We start from the raw sequence: 20,601 nt of genomic DNA, 5'->3' as shown, positions 1-20,601 counted from the left end.
AGCTGTGTGGTCACACTGTCAAGTTAGACACAATCTGACCACATAGAGTTGAGGATATGCAACGACTCTACGGGGTGGCAAAGCCGAGCACGGAACCCCCAGATAGAATTTGTGCCCCCATAAACATAACAAATGGTATATGAATTACCTTGCCAGGTTTTGCCAATGTAGCGCTGCTGGGCCTGCCAGTAGCGCAGACCGGGACAGAGGCTATGCCGGGTGTGCTCATGATCTGAGGAGGGTGGATGTAATAATATAATATTTAGTAGTTAGTTAAAATCCAAAAATGCATTCTGATTGGGCACCTAGCCATGCAATGTCATAAGGCTCCGCCTTCATTACCTTGTTTAGGAAGCTCATTGGGTCCCAAGGCGTTTTATTCGCTCACACAAACTAGGTTTCCATCCAATCTGCAACAGATTTCCATGCAAATATTCTGCATGAATTTTTTTGCAGATTGGATGGAAACCTAGTTTGTGTGAGAGAGAAAAACAAACTATTGTTTATTCCATATGTAACTCTGTGTTGTTGTTGTTTTTATCGCACTGCTTTGCTTTATGTTGGCCAGGTCGCAGTTGTAAATGAGAACTTGTTCTCAACTGGCTTACCTGGTTAAATAAAGGTGGAAAAAAAATAAAAAAAACATCTGCATAAAACAATACGCGCATTTTCCCACCAGAGAAGTGTTTCCATCAAACGGATTTATTGTGAATGAAAGTCTGTGCATGATGACATAGTGCATATAAAAATAACCTTTGCGGTTCAATTTCCATGTACCGAATGAAAAATACAAGTTAAATGGGTTTCCAGGTCATTTTGAACTCTACAGATGGTTTTGTCACAAAAACTGTTACGTTATATTATAGCAAACGTAGCCAACAGTTCGCGTTTAGGATACATTTTACATTTACGTTTTAGTCATTTAGCAGACGCTCTTATCCAGAGCGATTTACAGTTAGTGAGTGCGTACATTTTCATACTGCCGGGATACCTGCATTATGAGATTATATTGATAAAAGCAGTATTATTTTTATTTGTCAAAAGGCGGCCAAGCATCGATCATCATGTCACCAGAATAAGATATTTATTGGAAAGGAGCATCAAGCTCCTCACATGCACTTTCAACACCCTGTGAAGTTCATCATCATTTATTTCATCTGTAGCCTAATAAACTACATGGTTTCCCGAGTCAGTAGCTAGGTTTCCATCCTATTGGTGACAGATGTTCATGCAAATATTCTAAAATCTGCATAAAACAATTTGCTCATTGTCCCGCCATACATTTCCATCAAACTGACGTATTGTGGATAAAAGACTGTGCGTGATGACGTAAGGCACTTAAAAATACCTTTTGCGGTTAAATTCACATGTACCTAATAAAAACTACAAGTTAAATGATTTTCCATCATATATTTTCAGCTCTACTGTTGGTTTACAAAAATTTCATTATATAGCTTGCCCTCAATATGCTCTAGCCAACCCCCTACATGATGAGATTATTATCGACTAAAGAGCGAGATTATGTTTATTTGTTCAACGGCAGCCAAGCATCGATGATCATGTCACCAGAATAAGACCATCGATAGAGTGAGGGAAAAAAGTATTTGATCCCCTGCTGATTTTGTACGTTTGCCCACTGACAAAGAAATGATCAGTCTATAATTTTTATGGTAGGTTTATTTGAACAGTGAGAGACAGAATAACAACAAAAAAATCCAGAAAAACACATGTCAAAAATGTTATTTATTGATTTGCATTTTAATGAGGGAAATAAGTATTTGACCCCTCTGCAAAACATGACTTAGTACTTGGTGGCAAAACCCTTGTTGGCAATCACAGAGGTCAGACGTTTCTTGTAGTTGGCCACCAGGTTTGCACACATCTCAGGAGGGATTTTGTTCCACTCCTCTTTGCAGATCTTCTCCAAGTCATTAAGGTTTCGAGGCTGACGTTTGGCAACTCGAACCTTCAGCTCCCTCCACAGATTTTCTATGGGATTAAGGTCTGGAGACTAGCTAGGCTACTCCAGGACCTTAATGTGCTGCTTCTTGAGCCACTCCTTTGTTGCCTTGGCCGTGTGTTTTGGGTCATTGTCATGCTGGAATACCCATCCATGACCCATTTTCAATGCCCTGGCTGAGGGAAGGAGGTTCTCACCCAAGATCTGATGGTACATGGCCCCGTCCATCGTCCCTTTGATGCGGTGAAGTTGTCCTGTCCCCTTAGCAGAAAAACACCCCCAAAGCATAATGTTTCCACCTCCATGTTTGACGGTGGGGATGGTGTTCTTGGGGTCATAGGCAGCATTCCTCCTCCTCCAAACACGGCGAGTTGAGTTGATGCCAAAGAGCTCGATTTTGGTCTCATCTGACCACAACACTTTCACCCAGTTCTCCTATGAATCATTCAGATGTTCATTGGCTAACTTCAGATGGGCCTGTATATGTGCTTTCTTGAGCAGGGGGACCTTGCAGGCACTGCAGGATTTCAGTCCTTCACGGCGTAGTGTGTTACCAATTGTTTTCTTGGTGACTATGGTCCCAGCTGCCTTGAGATAATTGACAAGATCCTCCCGTGTAGTTCTGGGCTGATTCCTCACCGTTCTCATGATCATTGCAACTCCACAAGGTGAGATCTTGCATGGAGCCCCAGGCCGAGGGAGATTGACAGTTCTTTTGTGTTTCTTCCATTTGCGAATAATCGCACCAACTGTTGTCACCTTCTCACCAAGCTGCTTGGCGATGATCTTGTAGCCCATTCCAGCCTTGTGTAGGTCTACAATCTTGTCCCTGACATCCTTGGAGAGCTCTTAGGTCTTGGCCATGGTGGAGAGTTTGGAATCTGATTGATTGATTGCTTCTGTGGACAGGTGTCTTTTATACAGGTAACAAACTGAGATTAGGAGCACTCCCTTTAAGAGTGTGCTCCTAATCTCAGCTCGTTACCTGTATAAAAGACACCTGGGAGCCAGAAATCTTTCTGATTGAGAGGGGGTCAAATACTTATTTCTCTCATTAAAATGCAAATCAATTTATAACATTTTTGACATGCGTTCTTCTGGATTTTTTTGTTGTTATTCTGTCTCTCACTGTTCAAATAAACCTACCATTAAAATTATAGACTGATAATTTCTTTGTCAGTGGGCAAACGTACAAAATCAGCAGGGGATCAAATACTTTTTTCCCCTCACTGTATCTATTGGAAATGAGCATCAAGCTCATCACCTTGCACTTTCACCACCCTGTGAATTTCATCATAATTTATTTATTCTGTAGCATAATAAACTGACGAGTCATAGTGGGAGGACCACACAGCATGTCATTGCATGACTCCAAGTTTACTTTGATATGATTGTTATTATATCAATATTTGCAAATAAAATTGTTTCCACCGACATTTCTCGCATAATTCATTTTTACCAACACAAAAGATCCCACCTTGTCTAGCATATTTTGTTTAGTCAACATTTGCTAAGTTTACTGAAAAAAAGTATCTTTCTATCAGGCCTGTAATTAAATTTTTTCCCGACATGTACATTACTTTACTGGCATAAAAAGGTTGGATGGAAGCCTGGTTACTGGGGGACAATTTTCATACACATCGCTGCATTTTGTATAGTTCTGTTGGTTGGGAGTCTCTGACTACCAGAAAGGCCCATCATTGGCTACTTTTTGAATATAAAGTGGTTATTCTGAGACTTCTCCACTATCTCAGCTCACTTATTAATTGGAGAACCAGCATTTGTCAGACCCGCTCTCTGGACTGACTTATTCTGGGGGTCCGGTGGGTCTCCACTGAGCTGGGGATGTTTTTATTTTTATGCCCCAAGCTCATGGATTAGCCTTCAGGCCACCTTGAAGCTGTACTAGCTGGTCTCCATTGGACAGTTTAGATACATTTTGAGGGAGATAATATGTGATAGTAGTGTTTGTTTTGATGAATCTTGTTGTATTTTTTGTATTGTGTTGTTGTTATGTTGCTTTATGTTGTATTGAATTGTGTGTTCATGTTCACAGGGCTCCCTTGAGAATGAGACCCTGGCCTCAATGGTGATCCCCGTCTAAATAAAAGTAAAAAATAAAAAAGTAGTGGGAGGACCACACAACATATCATCGCGTGACTCAAAGTTTACTTCGATATGATGGTTATTACATCAATATTTATGCATTAAAAAAAAGTTGACACTGCCATTTCTCGCATGATACATTTTACCGACTCAAAAAGATTCCCACCATGTTGAATGAACAAATTGTCTGTTGGCATTTATAAACTGTAACGGCATACCCTGTTTCCATCAGCCCAGACTTTTTCATGAGTCAGGTAATTCATCCGCATGAAATGGTTGGATGGAAACGTGGTTAGAGAGGGGAAAAAGTTGTTCACTTTTGCAGACAGCTACAGCTATAGGCTACCTAGTAGCTACTGGTTTTGTTAAGTTTTGGTAGCGGCGCGTTGAATAATTATAGCTAGTTGGCTAAGCTTTGATCAGCATAGATATCCGAAAATGGCTGGGCACTGCCAAGAGCAAAAACCACCATGTCGAGGGCGATGCCAAGCTCACCAACCAGCCTGTAGGCCCAATCACCGAAGTTTAGGAGCCTAGAAGCAAATGTAATACCCGCCCATCCCCCACACCGCCTGCTGACGAACAAGATCGAGAACAGCCAGGGCTTAGCACCAGGAGCATAAGGGTAACATCACAACAAGCACCTGTACCTCCGTTACCCCAGCCACTAGCACCTGAAGGCCTGTTGAATCGAACCAAAACTGAACCAGTGGAAGCAGAGTTTATTGTGGCTCGCACATTCTTGCAAAATGAAATCGCAACCACAGTGTTCTTCAAAGATACGGCGGGCCTTTGTCAGCAATGCCGACTGTGCTGTTGGCACTGAAACAAAATAAAACATTTTAGGCATCTATAGCAATGTGCGAAAATGTGTTCTCCACCAAGAAGAACGTATTCAGTGAACACAGACTCTGAACACCGAGCACGTTAGATAAACGAAAAGCCCAGCTTGTCCAGCTGGCATTTGAGAGGGACCTGACAAGCAAATTTTGCCAGAAGGAAAATGGAATCAGAAACTTCTCATGAGGTTCAACACAGCATCGAGGAGGCTGCAACTCTTCTAAATCAGTGTTTCCCAACCCTGGTCCTCGAGTACCCCCAACAGTACACAGTTTCGTTGTAGCCCTTGACAAACAGACCTCATTCAACTCATTGAGGGCTTGATAATTAGTTGACAAGTTGGATTAGGTGTGCTTGTTCATGGTTACAATACAAATGTGTACTGTTGGGAGTACTCGAGGACCAGGTTTGGGAAACACTGTTATAAATGGTAAGTTACAGCCTTTATGGCCATGGCCACGTGCCATAATTATTTATTCATTGGTTTTCCCTCATGTACAGGTAAGCCTACTGGTTGTTTGGCTCATTTGTTTATGTAATGTATAGTTTAGACCTTTGCTTTTTATTTCAATGCATATTTTAGATTTATCTGTGATAAAGATTCTTTATGCCATTAGCCTACTTGCTTTTGCGGGTCTAATTGCTATTGATTAATACACAGTTTTGCGTTATTTGATGGGTATAGGGACAATGACCAATGTAGCCTAATTGGTTGTGCTCTGAGGTGAGCCTGTTGTCCTGGCGGTCCACTCTGGTGGTGCTGAAATTGACAGCGCATCTAACATTATCCTTTCATCGCGCTGACTGCCGGTAGCCTTCTGTCCATGGTCCTGAATCGATGGTTACAGTGTTTGCTGTTTTAATGAACGCATCTTGGGCTACCAGTCTTCGGTGCTTCTCTTCAACATCACGTCCTTTCTTGTGTGCAAAATGACAGTTGTTGTGTATATGGCTGCATTTCAGATAGGCCTACATTTTTGTACATTTTGTATGTTGCAGTAGTAGGACCAATACCGTGTGTAGCCTACTAAAAGAAGTAGGCAAACGTTCACTCTGTTATCATTCATTTGCATTACACAGTCGTTGTGTGATAGGCTACTGTAAAAGTGATGTCAATACTAGGAAAACAACAACTAGCCTACTTTTTCACCCAGTCCCTAATATCTTGCTACAGCATGTGTGTGTGAAACTCCCACACATAAGATATTGCGCACCTGGAGAAGTGGCGGCTTGGTTAGGCTCATTGCGTAGTGTCACAAATTCGACAGCAATGTAGCCTATCTATCTAATTATTGACGTTTAAGCTATGAAGTCTGTAAGAATCTTTGATAGGGTTGCTCATACTGTGGAGCTGATCTGTGCGTGTTGGTAGGCGCAAATTATGTTTAGGCCTATGGCATCTACGGCTGCATTTCTTATACACGTGTATGTCGAAGTGGGGCGCATATCTTTTTTGTGTTATAATATAAAACGACGATTGTTGATGTGTACCGCTACATTTCAAATACATTTTTGTACATTTGAACTGTAGTAGGACCAATCTACCGTGTTTTATTAGGTTTATAAAGCAATACTAGTTGTGCCCACCAATGGATATTTTTTGTAATAAACCTGCCATATCACAAATTATGTTATACACCCTACCACATGTGTTTTTAAGACTGTGTGAACATAGCAAAAATGAGTCAAATTAAACTGTTTTTGATATCAAGTTTACATGCAAATTGCCCCACCATATGGCTCAATCTGCTCCAGCTGTGGTTTCACTCAGGGTTACATTGGAAGGGATAAACTGTGTTTGTGTGACAACACCCAGAATCCATTCACTTTTAATGAGGCAGGATGCTAAGCACCTGAAGAACAGAAGACAAGACATGATGTGCAGTAATATCCCACTGGGCACATATGTCAATTAAATGTCTATTCCACGTTGGTTCAATGTAATTTCATTGAAATGATGTGGAAACAATGTTGATTCAACCAGTGTGTGCCCAGTGGAATGCTTCAGATGTCTCCATTACCTCTCTGTTGTAGTTCTTTGTACCAACTTCATGTGTGAAAAATAACATGGACATTTCCACATCAACCACTGTTTGAGCAAAAGAAAGCTCACAAGCCAGGTTTGGGTGGCAGATGTAAATCTTTATCTGACACTAGTTTATAGTCATTATGACACAAGGAAAAGTCAAATGATAAACAACATCGGACATAGAATACGGAGCAGACAGAAAAGCCCTATTAAAAAAGAACCAAACCTAAGGAGGCGAAAGGTAAGAAACACACACTTTTTGACAAGTGACCTTTTCAATTCCTTCTCAAATGGATAAATGTGTCTATTATCCTTCCAACATAACACAGTAATGAGACCACATCAGTGTTTACTGTAGAGGTTAGCCTTGTATTCTCTGATGACTTCGCTAAGCATGAAACAGTACAGAGAATGTGTAATAGGCCTACTGTTGAATTCACATTACTAGGGGCAGCAGAACAACTCCAGGCACTAGTCCAGGACATACAGTATACTATACAGTGCCTTCAGAAAGTATTCATAATCATACCCCTTGACTTATTTCACATTTTGTTGTGTTACAGCCTAAATTTAAAATAGATTACATTGAGATTTTTTGTCAATGGCCTATACACAATACCCCATAATGTCAAAGTGGAATAATGTTTTTAGAAATATTTACATTTTAATAAAAATGAAAAGCTGAAATGTCTTGAGTCAATAAGTATTCAACCCCTTTGTTATGGCAAGCCTAAATAAGTTCAGCAGTAGAAATGTGCTTAACAAGTCACATAATAAGTTGCATGGACTCACTCTGTGTTTAACATGATTTTTTAAGGACTACCTCATCTCTGTACCCCACATATACAATTATCTGTAAGATCCCTCAGTCGAGCAGTGAATTTCAAACACAGATTAAACCACAAAGACCAGGGAGGTTTTCCAATGCCTCACATAGAAGTGCACATATTGGTAAAAATCAGCCATTGAATATCCCTTTGAGCATGGTGAAGTTATTCATTAGACTTTGGATGATGTATCAATACACCCAGTCACTACAAAGATACAGGTGTCCTTCCTAACAGTTGCCGGAGAGGAAGGAAGCCACCCAGGGATTTCACCATGATACTAATGGTGACTTTAAAACAATTACAGAGTTTAATGGCTGTAAGGGGAGAAAACAGGCTGGTTCAACAACATTGCAGTTACACAATACTAACCTAATTGACAGAGTGAAAAGGAGGAAGCCTGTACAGAATACAAACATTACAAAACGTGCAACCTGTTTGCAACAAGACGCTAAAGTAATACCGCAAAAAATTTGTCAAAGCAATTAACTTTTTGTCGTAAATACAAAGTGTTATGTTTGGGGCAAATCCAATACAACACATTACTGAGTACCACTCTCCATATTTTCAAGCATAGTGGTGGCTGCATCACGTTATGGGTGTGCTTGTTATTGTTAAGGACTGCAGAGTTTTTCAGGATAAAAAATAAATGGAATGGAGCGAAGCACAGGCAAAATCTTACAGGAAAACCTGGTTCAGTCTGCTTTCCACCAGACACTATGAGATGAATTCACCTTTCAGCAGGACAATAACCTAAAACAAAAGGCCAAATCTTCACTGGATTTGCTTACCAAGAAAACAGTGAATGTTCCTGAGTGATGGAGTGACAGTTTTGACTTAAAGATGTTTGAAAAACTATGACAAGACTTGAAAATGTCTGTCTAGCTATGATGAACAACCAATTTCACAGAGCATGAATCATTTTGGTCAGCTTACAGTATATAGTCAGGCAGCATTCTTTATTAAAGGGTATGGTAAATGTGACAAGGCCTTATCCTGCATGGGAGACAAAATGATCATTTTTGGGACTCCACCTCCAAATACACTGAGTGTACAAAACATTAGGAACACTTTCCATGACATAGACTGACCAGGTGAATGTAGAGGAGGCCTGTTCACATCATAGCAGAGCACTAACCAGGTTTCCATTCAACCTTTTTATGCGAGTAAAGTACGTTGGATAAAAAATGTCATCACAGGCCTGATGGAAACAGAACATTTGTCAGTAAACTTTCCAAATGTCGACAAAACTAAATATGCTAGATAAGGTGGGATCTTTTTGTGTCGGTTAAATTAATAATGCGAGAAAAGGTGGTGGAAACGCTTTTATGCGCAAATATTGATATAATAACCATCATATCGAAGTAAACTTGGAGTCATTTCAATCAGTATAGATGAAGGGGAAGAGACAGGTTAAAGAATGATTTTTATGCCATGAGACAATTGAGACATGGATTGTGTATATGTGCCATTCAGAGGGTGAATGGGCAAGACAAAATATTTAAGTGTCTTTGAATGGGGTAGGTGCCAGGTGCACTGGTTTAAATGTGTCAAGAACTGCAATGCTGCTGGGTTTTTCATGCTTAAGTTTCCCGTGTGTATCAAGAATGGTTCACCACCCAAAGGACATCCAGCCAACTTGACACAACTGTGGGAAGCATTGGAGTCAACATTGGCCTGCATCCCTGTAACACTTGACACCTTGTAGAGTCCATACCCCGACGAATTGAGGCTGTTCTGAGGGCAAAAGGGGGTGCAACTCAATATTAGGATGGTGTTCCTAATGTTTTGTACACTCTGTGTATATTCAGTTGAAGTCGGAGGTTTACATACACCTTAGCCAAATACATTTAAACTCAGTTTTTCACAATTCCTGACATTTAATCCTAGTAAAGATTCCCTGTCTTATGTCATTTAGGATCACCACTTTATTTTAAGAATGTGAAATGTCAGAATAATAGTAGAGAGAATTATTTATTTCAGCTTTTATTTATTTCATCACATTCCCAGTGGGTCAGAAGCTTACATACACTCAATTAGTATTTGGTAGCATTGCCTTTAAATTGTTTAACTTGGGTCAAACCACAAGCTTCCCACAATAAGTTGGGTGAATTTTGGCCCACTCCTCCTGACAGAGCTGGTGTAACTGAGTCAGGTTTGTAGGCCTCCTTGCACGCAAACGCTTTTCAGTTCTGCCCACACATTTTCTATAGGATTGAGGTCAGGGCTTTGTGATGGTCACTCCAATACCTTGACTTTGTTGTCCTTAAGCCATTTTGCCACAACTTTGGAAGTATGCTTGGGGTATGCATTGTCCATTTGGAAGACCCATTTGTGACCAAGCTTTAACTTCCTGACTGATGTCTTGATATGTTGCTTCAATATATCCACATAATTTTCCTTCCTCATGAAGCCATCTATTTTGTGAAGTGCACCAGTCCCTCCTGCAGCAAAGCACCCCCATAGCATGATGCTGCCACCCCCGTGTTTCACGGTTGGGATGGTGTTCTTCGGCTTGCAAGCAACCCCCTTTTTCCTCCAAACATAACAATGGTCATTATGGCCAAACAGTTCTATTTTTGTTTCATCAGACCAGAGGACATTTCTCCAAAAAGTATGATCTTTGTCCCCATGTGCAGTTGCAAACCGTAGTCTGGCTTTTTTATGGCGGTTTTGGAGCAGTGGCTTCTTCCTTTCTGAGCAGCCTTTCAGGTTATGTCGATACAGGAATCGTTTTACTGTGGATATAGATACTTTTGTACCCGTTTCCTCCAGCATCTTCACAAGGTCCTTTGCTGTTGTTCTGGGATTGATTTGCACTTTTCGCACCAAAGTATGTTAATCTCTAGGAGACAGAACACGTCTCCTTCCTGAGCGGTATGACGGCTGTGTGGTCCCATGGTGTTTATACTTGCATACTTTTGTTTGTACAGATGAACGTGGTACCTTCAGGTGTTTGGAAATTGCTCCCAAGGATGAACCAGACTTGTGGAGGTCTACAAATTTTTTTCTGAGGTCTTTGCTGATTTCTTTTGATTTTCCCATGATGTCAAGCAAAGGGGCACTGAGTTTGAAGGTAGATCTTGAAATACATCCACAGGTACACCTCCAATTGACTCAAATGATGTCAATTAGCCTATCAGAAGCTTCTAAAGCCATGACATCATTTTCTGGAATTTTCCAAGCTGTTTAAAGGCACAATCAACTTAGTGTATGTAAACTTCTGACCCACTGGAATTGTGATACAGTGAATTATAAAAATAAAAATAATCTGTCTGTAAACAATTGTTGGAAAAATTACTTGTATCATGCGCAAAGTAGATGTCCTAACCGACTTGCCAAAACTATAGTTTGTTAACAAGAAATGTGTGGAGTGGTTGAAAAACAAGTTTAAATGACTCCAACCTAAGTGTATGTAAACTTCCGACTTTAACTGTAGGGTTTATATACTATAGATATGATTTTAACTCATCTTTCACGTGACATGGTCAACAACAAGTTAACTATCTCTTTTTAACATCCATAATTACACATAGGCTCACAACCATGGACTAGTTGGGGATAGTGTAACTGCATGTCCTAACCTCTGATTAATACATGGACGGGTACACAAAGTCAAGTCAAAAACATACTGATACCTCAAATAGTATTTTCATTTTCATTATTCAAAAACCTACAGAGTGAAATAATAAATTTACACATAAAGAACAAAACAAAATGTGTTTATCTGTTATAATTTTACTGTAGCACATCTTGGCAAGTTGTCACAAGCTATTCCAAACACCAGGCACCTACAGTATGGACCTCCAATGGACAACAGTTAATGCAACATGTAGAGGATGCCTGTTCACAACATAGTTTCCATCCAACATTTTTATGCAAATAAAGTACATGTCGATTAAAAAAATATCACGACAGGCCTGATGGAAACAGAACATGTCGGTAAACTTTCCAAATGTCGACAAAACTAAATATGCTAGACAAGGTGGGATCTTTTTGTGTTTTGCTTTTATGCGCAAATATTGATATAATAACCATCATATCGAAGTAAACATGGAGTTATGTGATGACATGTGTGGTCCTCCCACTACGACTTGATGGACTTCGCAGGATGGTGAAAGTGCAAGGTGATGAGCTTGATGCACCTTTCCAATAAATATCGAGGGTCTTATTCTGGTGACAACTAAAAATATTCTCGCTCTTATCCATAATAATCTCATCATGTTAACTAGCCTACCAGCACTGACAAAACTATCGGTAGAGTGGAAAATGCGATGGAAACACATTGAACTTTAGATTTTTATTTGGTACATGACTTTTTATGTGCACTACGTCATCACGCCCTGATTTTTATCCGCAACAAGTCTGTTTGGTGGAAACATACCACTGGTGGGGAAATGCGCATACTTTCTTTATGCAGATTTTTTAATATTCACATGAAACTCTGTCGCCAATTAGATGAAAACCTAGCTAATGACTCATGGTTGCATGGGACCATGGTGATTATACGGTCTTCCACTGAGCTGAAAAAACAACGACTAAACTGCTATTCTAAAGTCTTAAAAATGAGGACATTCTGGAAGAGAGAGAAAGAGAGAGACAGAGATAGAGAGAGAGCAAGGGAGAAAGGGAGAAAGCAAGGGAGAGACAGAGTTGGGTAGAGCATCAACAATGGTACTGTAGTGTGTCTGATAATATATTTCTAGCAAAAAAATAGTTAGCCCATAAAATATTTGTCTGAGTAGGCATTTATGTTACTTTGATTTTAAAAGGGCGACTGCACTTCCTGATTTGGCCTTGTTTTAGATTTGGTTCATTAAGAAATGCTAGCGGCCATGACTGAATTCAAACGTGAGTTGGTTTCAGGGTGTGGTTTGATGTGGGTGTCTCGTGTGTGTTTGCAGGTGGGAAGAGTTAGACAAATTATTTTGGTAATTAGCTTCAGCTGACTGGTGTGCCACCGTGGCAATGTTGGTTGGCTTTGGATAGCCTATCTCTGGGGATAGTTAGGGACCGTCAATGAATTACACAATGTAAATGGGACACTATTTTCATGTTGCCCATCTTTTAGTTCTCTCATTAAATGCTTTAAATATTTGTATATGAATTTCTACAATTTATAATTTGTTTGAGGTTTTAAAGTTATTGAAATTTGGAGCTATTGTGGTCCCTAACTAGCCCCATAGGGATATCGAATGTCAAACCAAATTCACCATGGGCATTACAATCTGGGCTTAGGTGCTGCCAGCTGTAGGCAGGATTAAAATAAACCCAACCCAAGGAAAACTGTTACGGTACCCTTCATTCCATGACATACATTTTTTTCCTATCATCTCGTAAATCTGAATGAGACCCTAATTATCCTATTCACATTTTGTAGTCAATTTTGACAGTAGAATAAATGTGTCTGACTCATATCAATGCCATATAGGCCATTTTCAAAACGAGAAATTGCTTTTTAGGGGCAGTCGCTCTTTAAGGGCATTGTGGACAGATGAAAATCTAATCAGGTTAAAACCCACTAAAATATTAACATTTCATAAAAGTATCATCACACACATACACACAAAATCACAACAGTCATATTAACCGACACACCTCGTCCACTGGAGAAGTGAAAAACTCCAAAACTGTATCAATCAAGGTAAAACTAGATACGACAAACAGAAAAACGTAAAGAAGACCAACCAAACTCAAGTTAAAACATTGATAGTTGTCTTCATCCTCCTTTGAACCTTGTAAGTGTAAGAAGAATATCTTTCACACATTTAGGGTTGAGCTGTAGCCAGAAAATAAAGTGTAGGTGCGAAGTGCACAAAAACACAGTGACTTCCTTTGTCCTGTCGAATCCCAGAATTCACACATACTGGCCCGTGTTTGGGAAATGCGCACACCGTAGCCTACCATCAGCTGCCTTGCCTTGCAGCATTTCTCTCAGTATACAGTAGCCTATCCCCTGGCTGCTCAAAAGGCCAAGTACATTCCTTGGAACACGGGGGTTCCCTCCCATTTCTCTACCTCTAAACAGGCGACAGGGGTCCTTCAAGGCAGAGTTCAAGTGAAAGTCCCCTTCACCTCTCCTCCTGCTCAGTCAGTCTGTCGATTGGGTTAGCCACACAGTCACAGAGCGGACACTTTAATGACATTGGAGCTGGCGGTGGTGTTGATGCTGGGGGCCTGTGGGCCGGTGGGGGGTGGGGGGGGTCTGCGCTGGGGAGGTCCGTGGAGACCGTCCCCGTCAGTGGTGTCGGAGGGGGCCATGGGGATGCTGATGATCGCCGTGGTGATCTGACTGCCCTTGCAGTTGATCAGGCCCACCTCGTCTGTCTTCATGTTGAGACTGGAGCGACTGAGAGAAAGAGAGAGAGAGTGTGAGAGAAGAATGAGAGAGTAATGAGATAGCGACAGACACAGACAGACAGAGGGAGGGAGAGGGTGGAAAAATACTGTAAAAGTGCAGTCATTTTACAAACGGCCCAACAACTTGTTGTAACAAAAGCAATCGATACGATCCTACAGTGCCCTCTAGTGTTTTCTATGGGGACAGCATGTGTGCATGACGCACATTTATTTTACCTTTATTTAACTAGGCAAGTCAGTTAAGAACAAATTCTTATTTACAATGACGGCCTACACCGGCCAAACACGGACGACGCTGGGCCACATCTGTGCTGAGTATGATGAAGTTGCCCTAAGACACTGATCTAAGATCAGTTTAGTATATTAATGGTAAGGGATTTCCCCCATAAGTTGATTGTAGATTTGTGTCAACTTCAACCTGTATCCATGTGCCTGGCTGCCTGCAGTCTCTAACCTGGTGGTATGCGGCAGCTTATCCCCACACTGGATGTGCAGGGCGCTGAGCTCCTGTAGTAGGCCCTGCTGATGGCTGGGCTGCAGGGGCAGGCTGGAGTTGGGCAGGGGGGAGTTCATCTTCCCCCGGCGGGTACAGCAGGTGCCTATGGGCCCGTCCTGGCTGGAGAAGGAGGGGCTGCGGGAGGTGTAACTCTGGACCGTGGTCTCCAGGCAGTTCTGCTCATACAGCTGCTCATCCACAAACTCATGGGCCTGCGGAGGAGGAGAGGGATCAAAAGACAGCTGCTGCCGGGTTGATTATATATTCACACTATATAAGTGAATATATAAGGTTTATATAGTGATATAATAGTTGTTATCACTATATAAAATAAGACCTCAGAGGATGTGTTCCATGCTAGGTAACAAGTCAACCAGTGTTTCCCCTAGGATTGTTTTCAGCAGTGGTGGCAAGGTTAGCATGGGTGGGGTGCTCCAGGGGGCATCCTTTTGCTGGGGGGAGAGAACATTTTACGGTTTTAAAGCTAGTTTCCTGCAATTGTACACATTTTGCCATGGGGCTGAGAAACAAAAATCTGTTTTAAATAAAATGTTCTGCAATTCTACACAGTTTGCTGTGGCTTATGCCGTGTGCTTATGCTATCTGAGTGACTCAAACATAACAAAATCTATGGCCCCCGAGCATGACATTTTTGGAATTTTAGATTGTCCCTGCTGTCTACTTTTTATTTAGGTGATTATTAGTTCTCAAAGACGATCTTATTAAAACATATATATAGGTTAATTTACTTTTGTACATACTCAATATCTGGTTTTAGTCATTTAAGTTTATACAGAACACGTTTTATTATACTGAAAACTATTTTCAAGGGGGGGAAGGGAGTGGCGGCAATGATTTAGCAGTGGCACTTTGTCATCTCCTATCTCAATAACAACATTGGATAACAATACACTGCCCCTCCGTTCACAGTGGGAAGATGTCACACTTCCGCGTTGTCATGCTGCTGTGCTGTTTGTTGCGACTTGGCTACCTGCCAAAATGTTTACTTTTAATAACCGTTTAATCAAAACTCTGCATTTAACACATTTACCGACGTCTTAGATTTTTCTTCGCTCAACTATTTACATTCAACTTTTTCACCCCGGACGCTTTAGTACCTGGATACCAACAAGCGAGCCAGGCTACCAAGAGCTCAACTCATACAATGCTCTCTATAGGACCACTAAAGGAATTTGCTTATTTCCAGCGTGTGAGTGTGACTCCAATTGTTGGCCAGTACATGCTGTAACAGTATGTTTTGTATCCCCCATGACTACAGACACTGGGGACACGCTCTGAGAGGCTAGACCAAACGCTAACACACAGCCGGGCCGGTGCGTAGCAAGGAACAGCCGGCGACCTGCCACTGACAACCGACCCAGCCATCACACGCCCCATGCGCTTCTCTCTCGCTCTCACATTCAATTAGAGACAGACAACAACACAGTTGTGCGAGTAGGGGCATCCGCGGCCATGGAGGGATCATCTAAGTCCCCGGCGGCGCTGGGAAATGTTTGTTCCCTTGGACTGTCGGCGTTCAGCAGTGAAAACTCCTTTGAATCTGCTGGGGACTCGGTTGCTATTAAGTGTATAATCTGCAACATGTTCGTGTAATATTCATATGTGTCACCATACTGAATTGTAATTGGATGCATCATACTGTGCAATGATTGGTTAAGACCACCCAGGTGGTGAGGTCATTCTAAGATGATCATGGCCAGAGACACATGGACATGCACGTTATAGCTAGTTAATAAAGAGCTACGTTTATAAATATCCTGTCGTCCTGCATTTTATTATTTTGTACAAAGCGTACAAAACAAGACAGTTCGTAGTTGTCACGGGGAAAGGTCCGATGGATACCTTAATTTGTGAAAAATGTATTGAACTCGATGCAGCTAAAGAAAGGCTTTTTACTCTTCATGAAGAAATATAACATTTGACCAAGCGCCTTGAACTGAATAAGGATTCCATGAGACTATCGGCATCTTTAAATGCTTCCTATCAAAACATCCAAGAGGATCATAATGGGACCTTCCTGGACTATGATACATTTACTCCACTGCACCCCTCTACTAGCTTGAACCAGAAAATGGCTGCTCACTGTTCGACTCCAGGTGAGCGTAAATGGATTAGTGTCGGAACCAGAAAGAAGGAGAAGAATTGTCCTCGGCGCGCCTGCCTTCTTCCTCCTGGCCTCGCAGTCAGCTTCGAGACATGGCAGAGGCCAGATCATTCCAGCTATTGTGATAGGGAGTTCGATGGTGAGGCATAGATCTGTACCTGGGGCAAAAGTTCAGGATATCACCAGGTTGCTTCCCGAGGCTGTGTGTCAGTCACCGGGGGCTGATACTGTCATGTTTCATGTGGGGTCGAATGACATTATGAAGGGCAGCTCAAAACAACTGAAGATGGATTTTAAAAAACTGATTGGGTCACTACCTGACACCAACAAACGCCCCATAATACCTGGCTCTCTGCCCTCCCTAAATCATGGCATTGAACGGTTCAGCAGACTTTTAGCCCTCCATAAATGGCTATGAGACTATTGCAGCTCTGTGGGTGTAACATTTATTGCCAATCTCTCCTGGCTCAAAGTGGAGGAGAGATTGACTTCATCACTACTTGTTTTTGTGAGAGGTATTGACATGTTGAATGCACCGAGCTGTCTGTTTGAACTACTGGCACACAGCTCGGACACCTATGCATTCCCCACAAGACATGCCACTAGAGGTCTCTTCACAGTCTCCAAGTCCAGAACAGACTATGGGAGGCGCACAGTACTACATAGAGCCATGACTACATGTAACTCTATTCCACATCAAGTAACTCATGCAAGCAGTAAAATTAGATTTAAAAAACCAGATAAAAATACACCTTATGGAACAGCGGGGACTGTGAAGCAACACAAACATAGACACATGCATACAAACACACAATAACACACGCACTATACACACACGTACACATGGATTTTGTGTTGTAGATATGTGGATTAGAGTAGGGGCCTGAGGGCACACACTTAATATGTTGTGAAATCTGTTGTGAATGTATTGTAATGTGTTTTAAATGTATAACTGCCTTCATTTTGCTGGACCGCATAATGAATACAAATACAAACATGTCTCCATTATTTGAATAATGAATAAGACAATTTTTTTATGAAATGGTTTGTACAGAAGAATCCTAATTTTTATGGTTAGAGTATGGTTACAGTATGGTTTTCTAGTCATTGAGTATGGTAAAGTATGGTTAGAGTATGGTTTTCTATTAATTGAGTATGGTAGAGTATGGTTTTCTAGTCATACAGATGTAGGATCTTAATTTAAGACAGTTTGCTACAGCAGGAAAAGAATCCCGCAGCAACAGGAAATGTGAGTTATTATGTGGACATTTTTGTAGAGGTTGATACATTTTATGTAAGGTAACATCAAGTTTCGAAGTTGAAATTACAAACTTCAGAAGCCTTTTTAAACCTCAAATACACTACAAGTTGTATATTTCCTGCATCAGGGTGATCAAATTAAGATTCTACATCTGTAGAGTATGGTTGAACTAGAGACTCACAGTGGTCTTCTCCAGACAGTGCAATAGGTGGTGGTGTTGGCTCTCTAATAACGACATGCTCTTGTTGAGCGGCTGTTCCTCTTCCTCTGACCCCTTAGTGGACAAACAGAAAACACACAGAAATATAGAGAAAAAATATACAATGCAAACACTGTTAACAGTTACATACATAGTAGTAGAAGTGTGTTGGTTAGCTACTTGACCTCCAGGTATTTTGTTTCATTATCAATATGGCTACTAAACAAACAGGTAAAGATTGTATGTGCCACTGATGTTTCAGTCTTTTCTGACAGAATTAAGTGGCTATAAAATGTTGCACATGTAGAATTTCATTGTAACGTCATGTGATGGCTGATTTAAATACCTCGTGGATATTGTTTTGCTTGTAAGGTTGTTGCTTCAGAGAGTTGAAAAGGAGAGAAGAAGCAGACAAAGAAACAAAAAAAGCAGAAAGTGCTTTACTTATCTGGACAATTCTCTACATTCCTTTCATGAATTACTAGTAAAAAAAAAAAAAATTGGACTTGATTCAATTTCAACTGAACAAAATTGTATCTATCATTTTTAACTGCTTTCAACAACAATCACATACAACACATTTTAAAAACAATATGCAGACACACCTCCCGTTTGCAACAAATGCTGCTAGGTACAACATTGGAACAGCTGGAAATACTTTCATCAACAGAGATCTGTTCCATTTACTGTCATTCAAACTACACACAGTCAGTTCAACGGTGGACAGTAACACAGTGTTTGATGCTTCTGAATGATTACTCTTTGAAGGTTTTTCAGTTGGATGAATTCATCTGGAAGTATAGCCTATCTCCTGTGAGAGGGGTACACTAAATGACCAAAAGTATGTGGACACCTGCTGGTCAAATATCTCATTCCAAAATCATTGCCATTAATATGGAGTTGGTCCCCCCTTTGCTGCTATAACAGCCTCCACTCTTCTGGGAAGGTTTTCCACTAGATGTTTTTGCGGGGACTTGCTTCCATTCAGCCACAATAGCAATAGTGAGGTTGGGCACTGATGTTGGGCGATTAGGACTGGCTCGCAGTCTGCGTTCCAATTTATTCCAAAGGTGTTCGATGGGGTTGAGGTCAGGGCTCTGTGCAGGCCAGTCAAGTTCTTCCACAGCGATCTCGACAAACCATTTCTGTATGGACCTCACTTTGTGCACGGGGTCAATGTCATGCTGGAACAGGAAAGGGCCTTCCCCAAACTGTTGCCACAAAGTTGGAATCACAGAATCATCTAGAATGTCATTGTATTCTGTAGTGTTAAGATTTCCCTTCACTGGAACTAAGGGGCCTAGCCCGGACCATGAAAAACAGCCCCAGACCATTATTCCTCCTCCAACAAACTTTACAGTTGGCACTACGCATTAGGGCAGGTAGTGTTCTCCTGGCATCCGCCAAACCCAGATTCGTCCATTGGACTGCCAGATGGTGAAGCGTGAATCATCACTCCAGAGAACACGTTTCCACTGCTCCAGAGTCCAATGGCGGAGACACCACTCCAGCCGACGCTTGGCATTGCGCATGGTGATCTTAGGTTTGTGTGCGGCTGCTCTGCCATGGAAACCCATTTCATAAAGCTCCTGACGAACAGTTATTGTGCTGACATTGCTTCCAGAAGCAGTTTGGAACTCGGTAGTGAGTGTTGCAACTGAGGACAGACGATTTTTACGCACTACGCGCTTCAGCACTCGGTGGTCCCGTTCTGTGAGCTTGTGTGGACTACCACTTCGCAGCTGAGCCGTTGTTGCTCCTAGACATTTCCACTTCACAACAACAGCAGTTAAAGTTGACTGAGGCAGCTCTAGCAGGACAGAAATTTGAGGAACTGACTTGTTGGAAAGGTGGCATCCTATGATGGTGCCACGTTGAAATTCACTGAGCTCTTCAGTAAGGCCATTCTACTGCCAATGTTTGTCTATAGAGATTGCATGGCTGTGTGCTCGGTTTTATACACCTGTCAGCAATGGGTGTGGCTGAAATAGCTGAATCCACTATATATACAGTGGGGGAAATTAGTCAGCCACCAATTGTGCAAGTTCTCCCACTTAAAAATATGAGAGAGGCCTGTAATTTTCATCATAGGTACACGTCAACTATGACAGACAAATTGAGAATTTTTTTTCCTGAAAATCACATTGTAGGATTTTTAATGAATTTATTTGCAAACTATGGTGGAAAATAAGTATTTGGTCACCTACAAACAAGCAAGATTTCTGGCTCTCACAGACCTGTAACTTCTTCTTTAAGAGGCTCCTCTGTCCTCCACTCATCCTGCAGTGCCAGACGTGTCCCCCTGCTTAAGCCAGTACATGTCCAGGCCCGTCTGAAGTTTGCTAGAGTGCATTTGGATGATCCAGAAGAGGATTGGGAGAATGTCATATGGTCAGAT

The 20,601-nt window shown here is 41.4% G+C and overlaps 1 protein-coding gene across 1 annotated transcript in view; it reads right to left on the bottom strand.

Moving 5' to 3' along the window:
• Nucleotides 1-12,072: 12,072 nt before the first annotated feature.
• LOC121578494 (potassium voltage-gated channel subfamily D member 3-like) overlaps nt 12,073-20,601 on the bottom strand; it is a 37,068-nt gene continuing 28,539 nt past the window's right edge. The window contains exons 3-6 of the mRNA XM_041892857.2: nt 18,550-18,582; nt 18,186-18,278; nt 14,577-14,830; nt 12,073-14,111 (exon numbers count right to left, since the gene is read on the bottom strand). Of these exons, the coding sequence (XP_041748791.2) occupies nt 13,883-14,111; nt 14,577-14,830; nt 18,186-18,278; nt 18,550-18,582 (609 nt within the window). The 3' untranslated portion in view covers nt 12,073-13,882. The remainder of the gene's footprint in view (nt 14,112-14,576; nt 14,831-18,185; nt 18,279-18,549; nt 18,583-20,601) is intronic.

This window comes from Coregonus clupeaformis, chromosome 12 (assembly GCF_020615455.1).
Source record: "Coregonus clupeaformis isolate EN_2021a chromosome 12, ASM2061545v1, whole genome shotgun sequence".
Lineage (NCBI taxonomy): Eukaryota > Metazoa > Chordata > Actinopteri > Salmoniformes > Salmonidae > Coregonus > Coregonus clupeaformis.
Note: the sequence above shows the minus strand (reverse complement) of the source record. Positions and strands in the feature narration are given on the sequence as shown.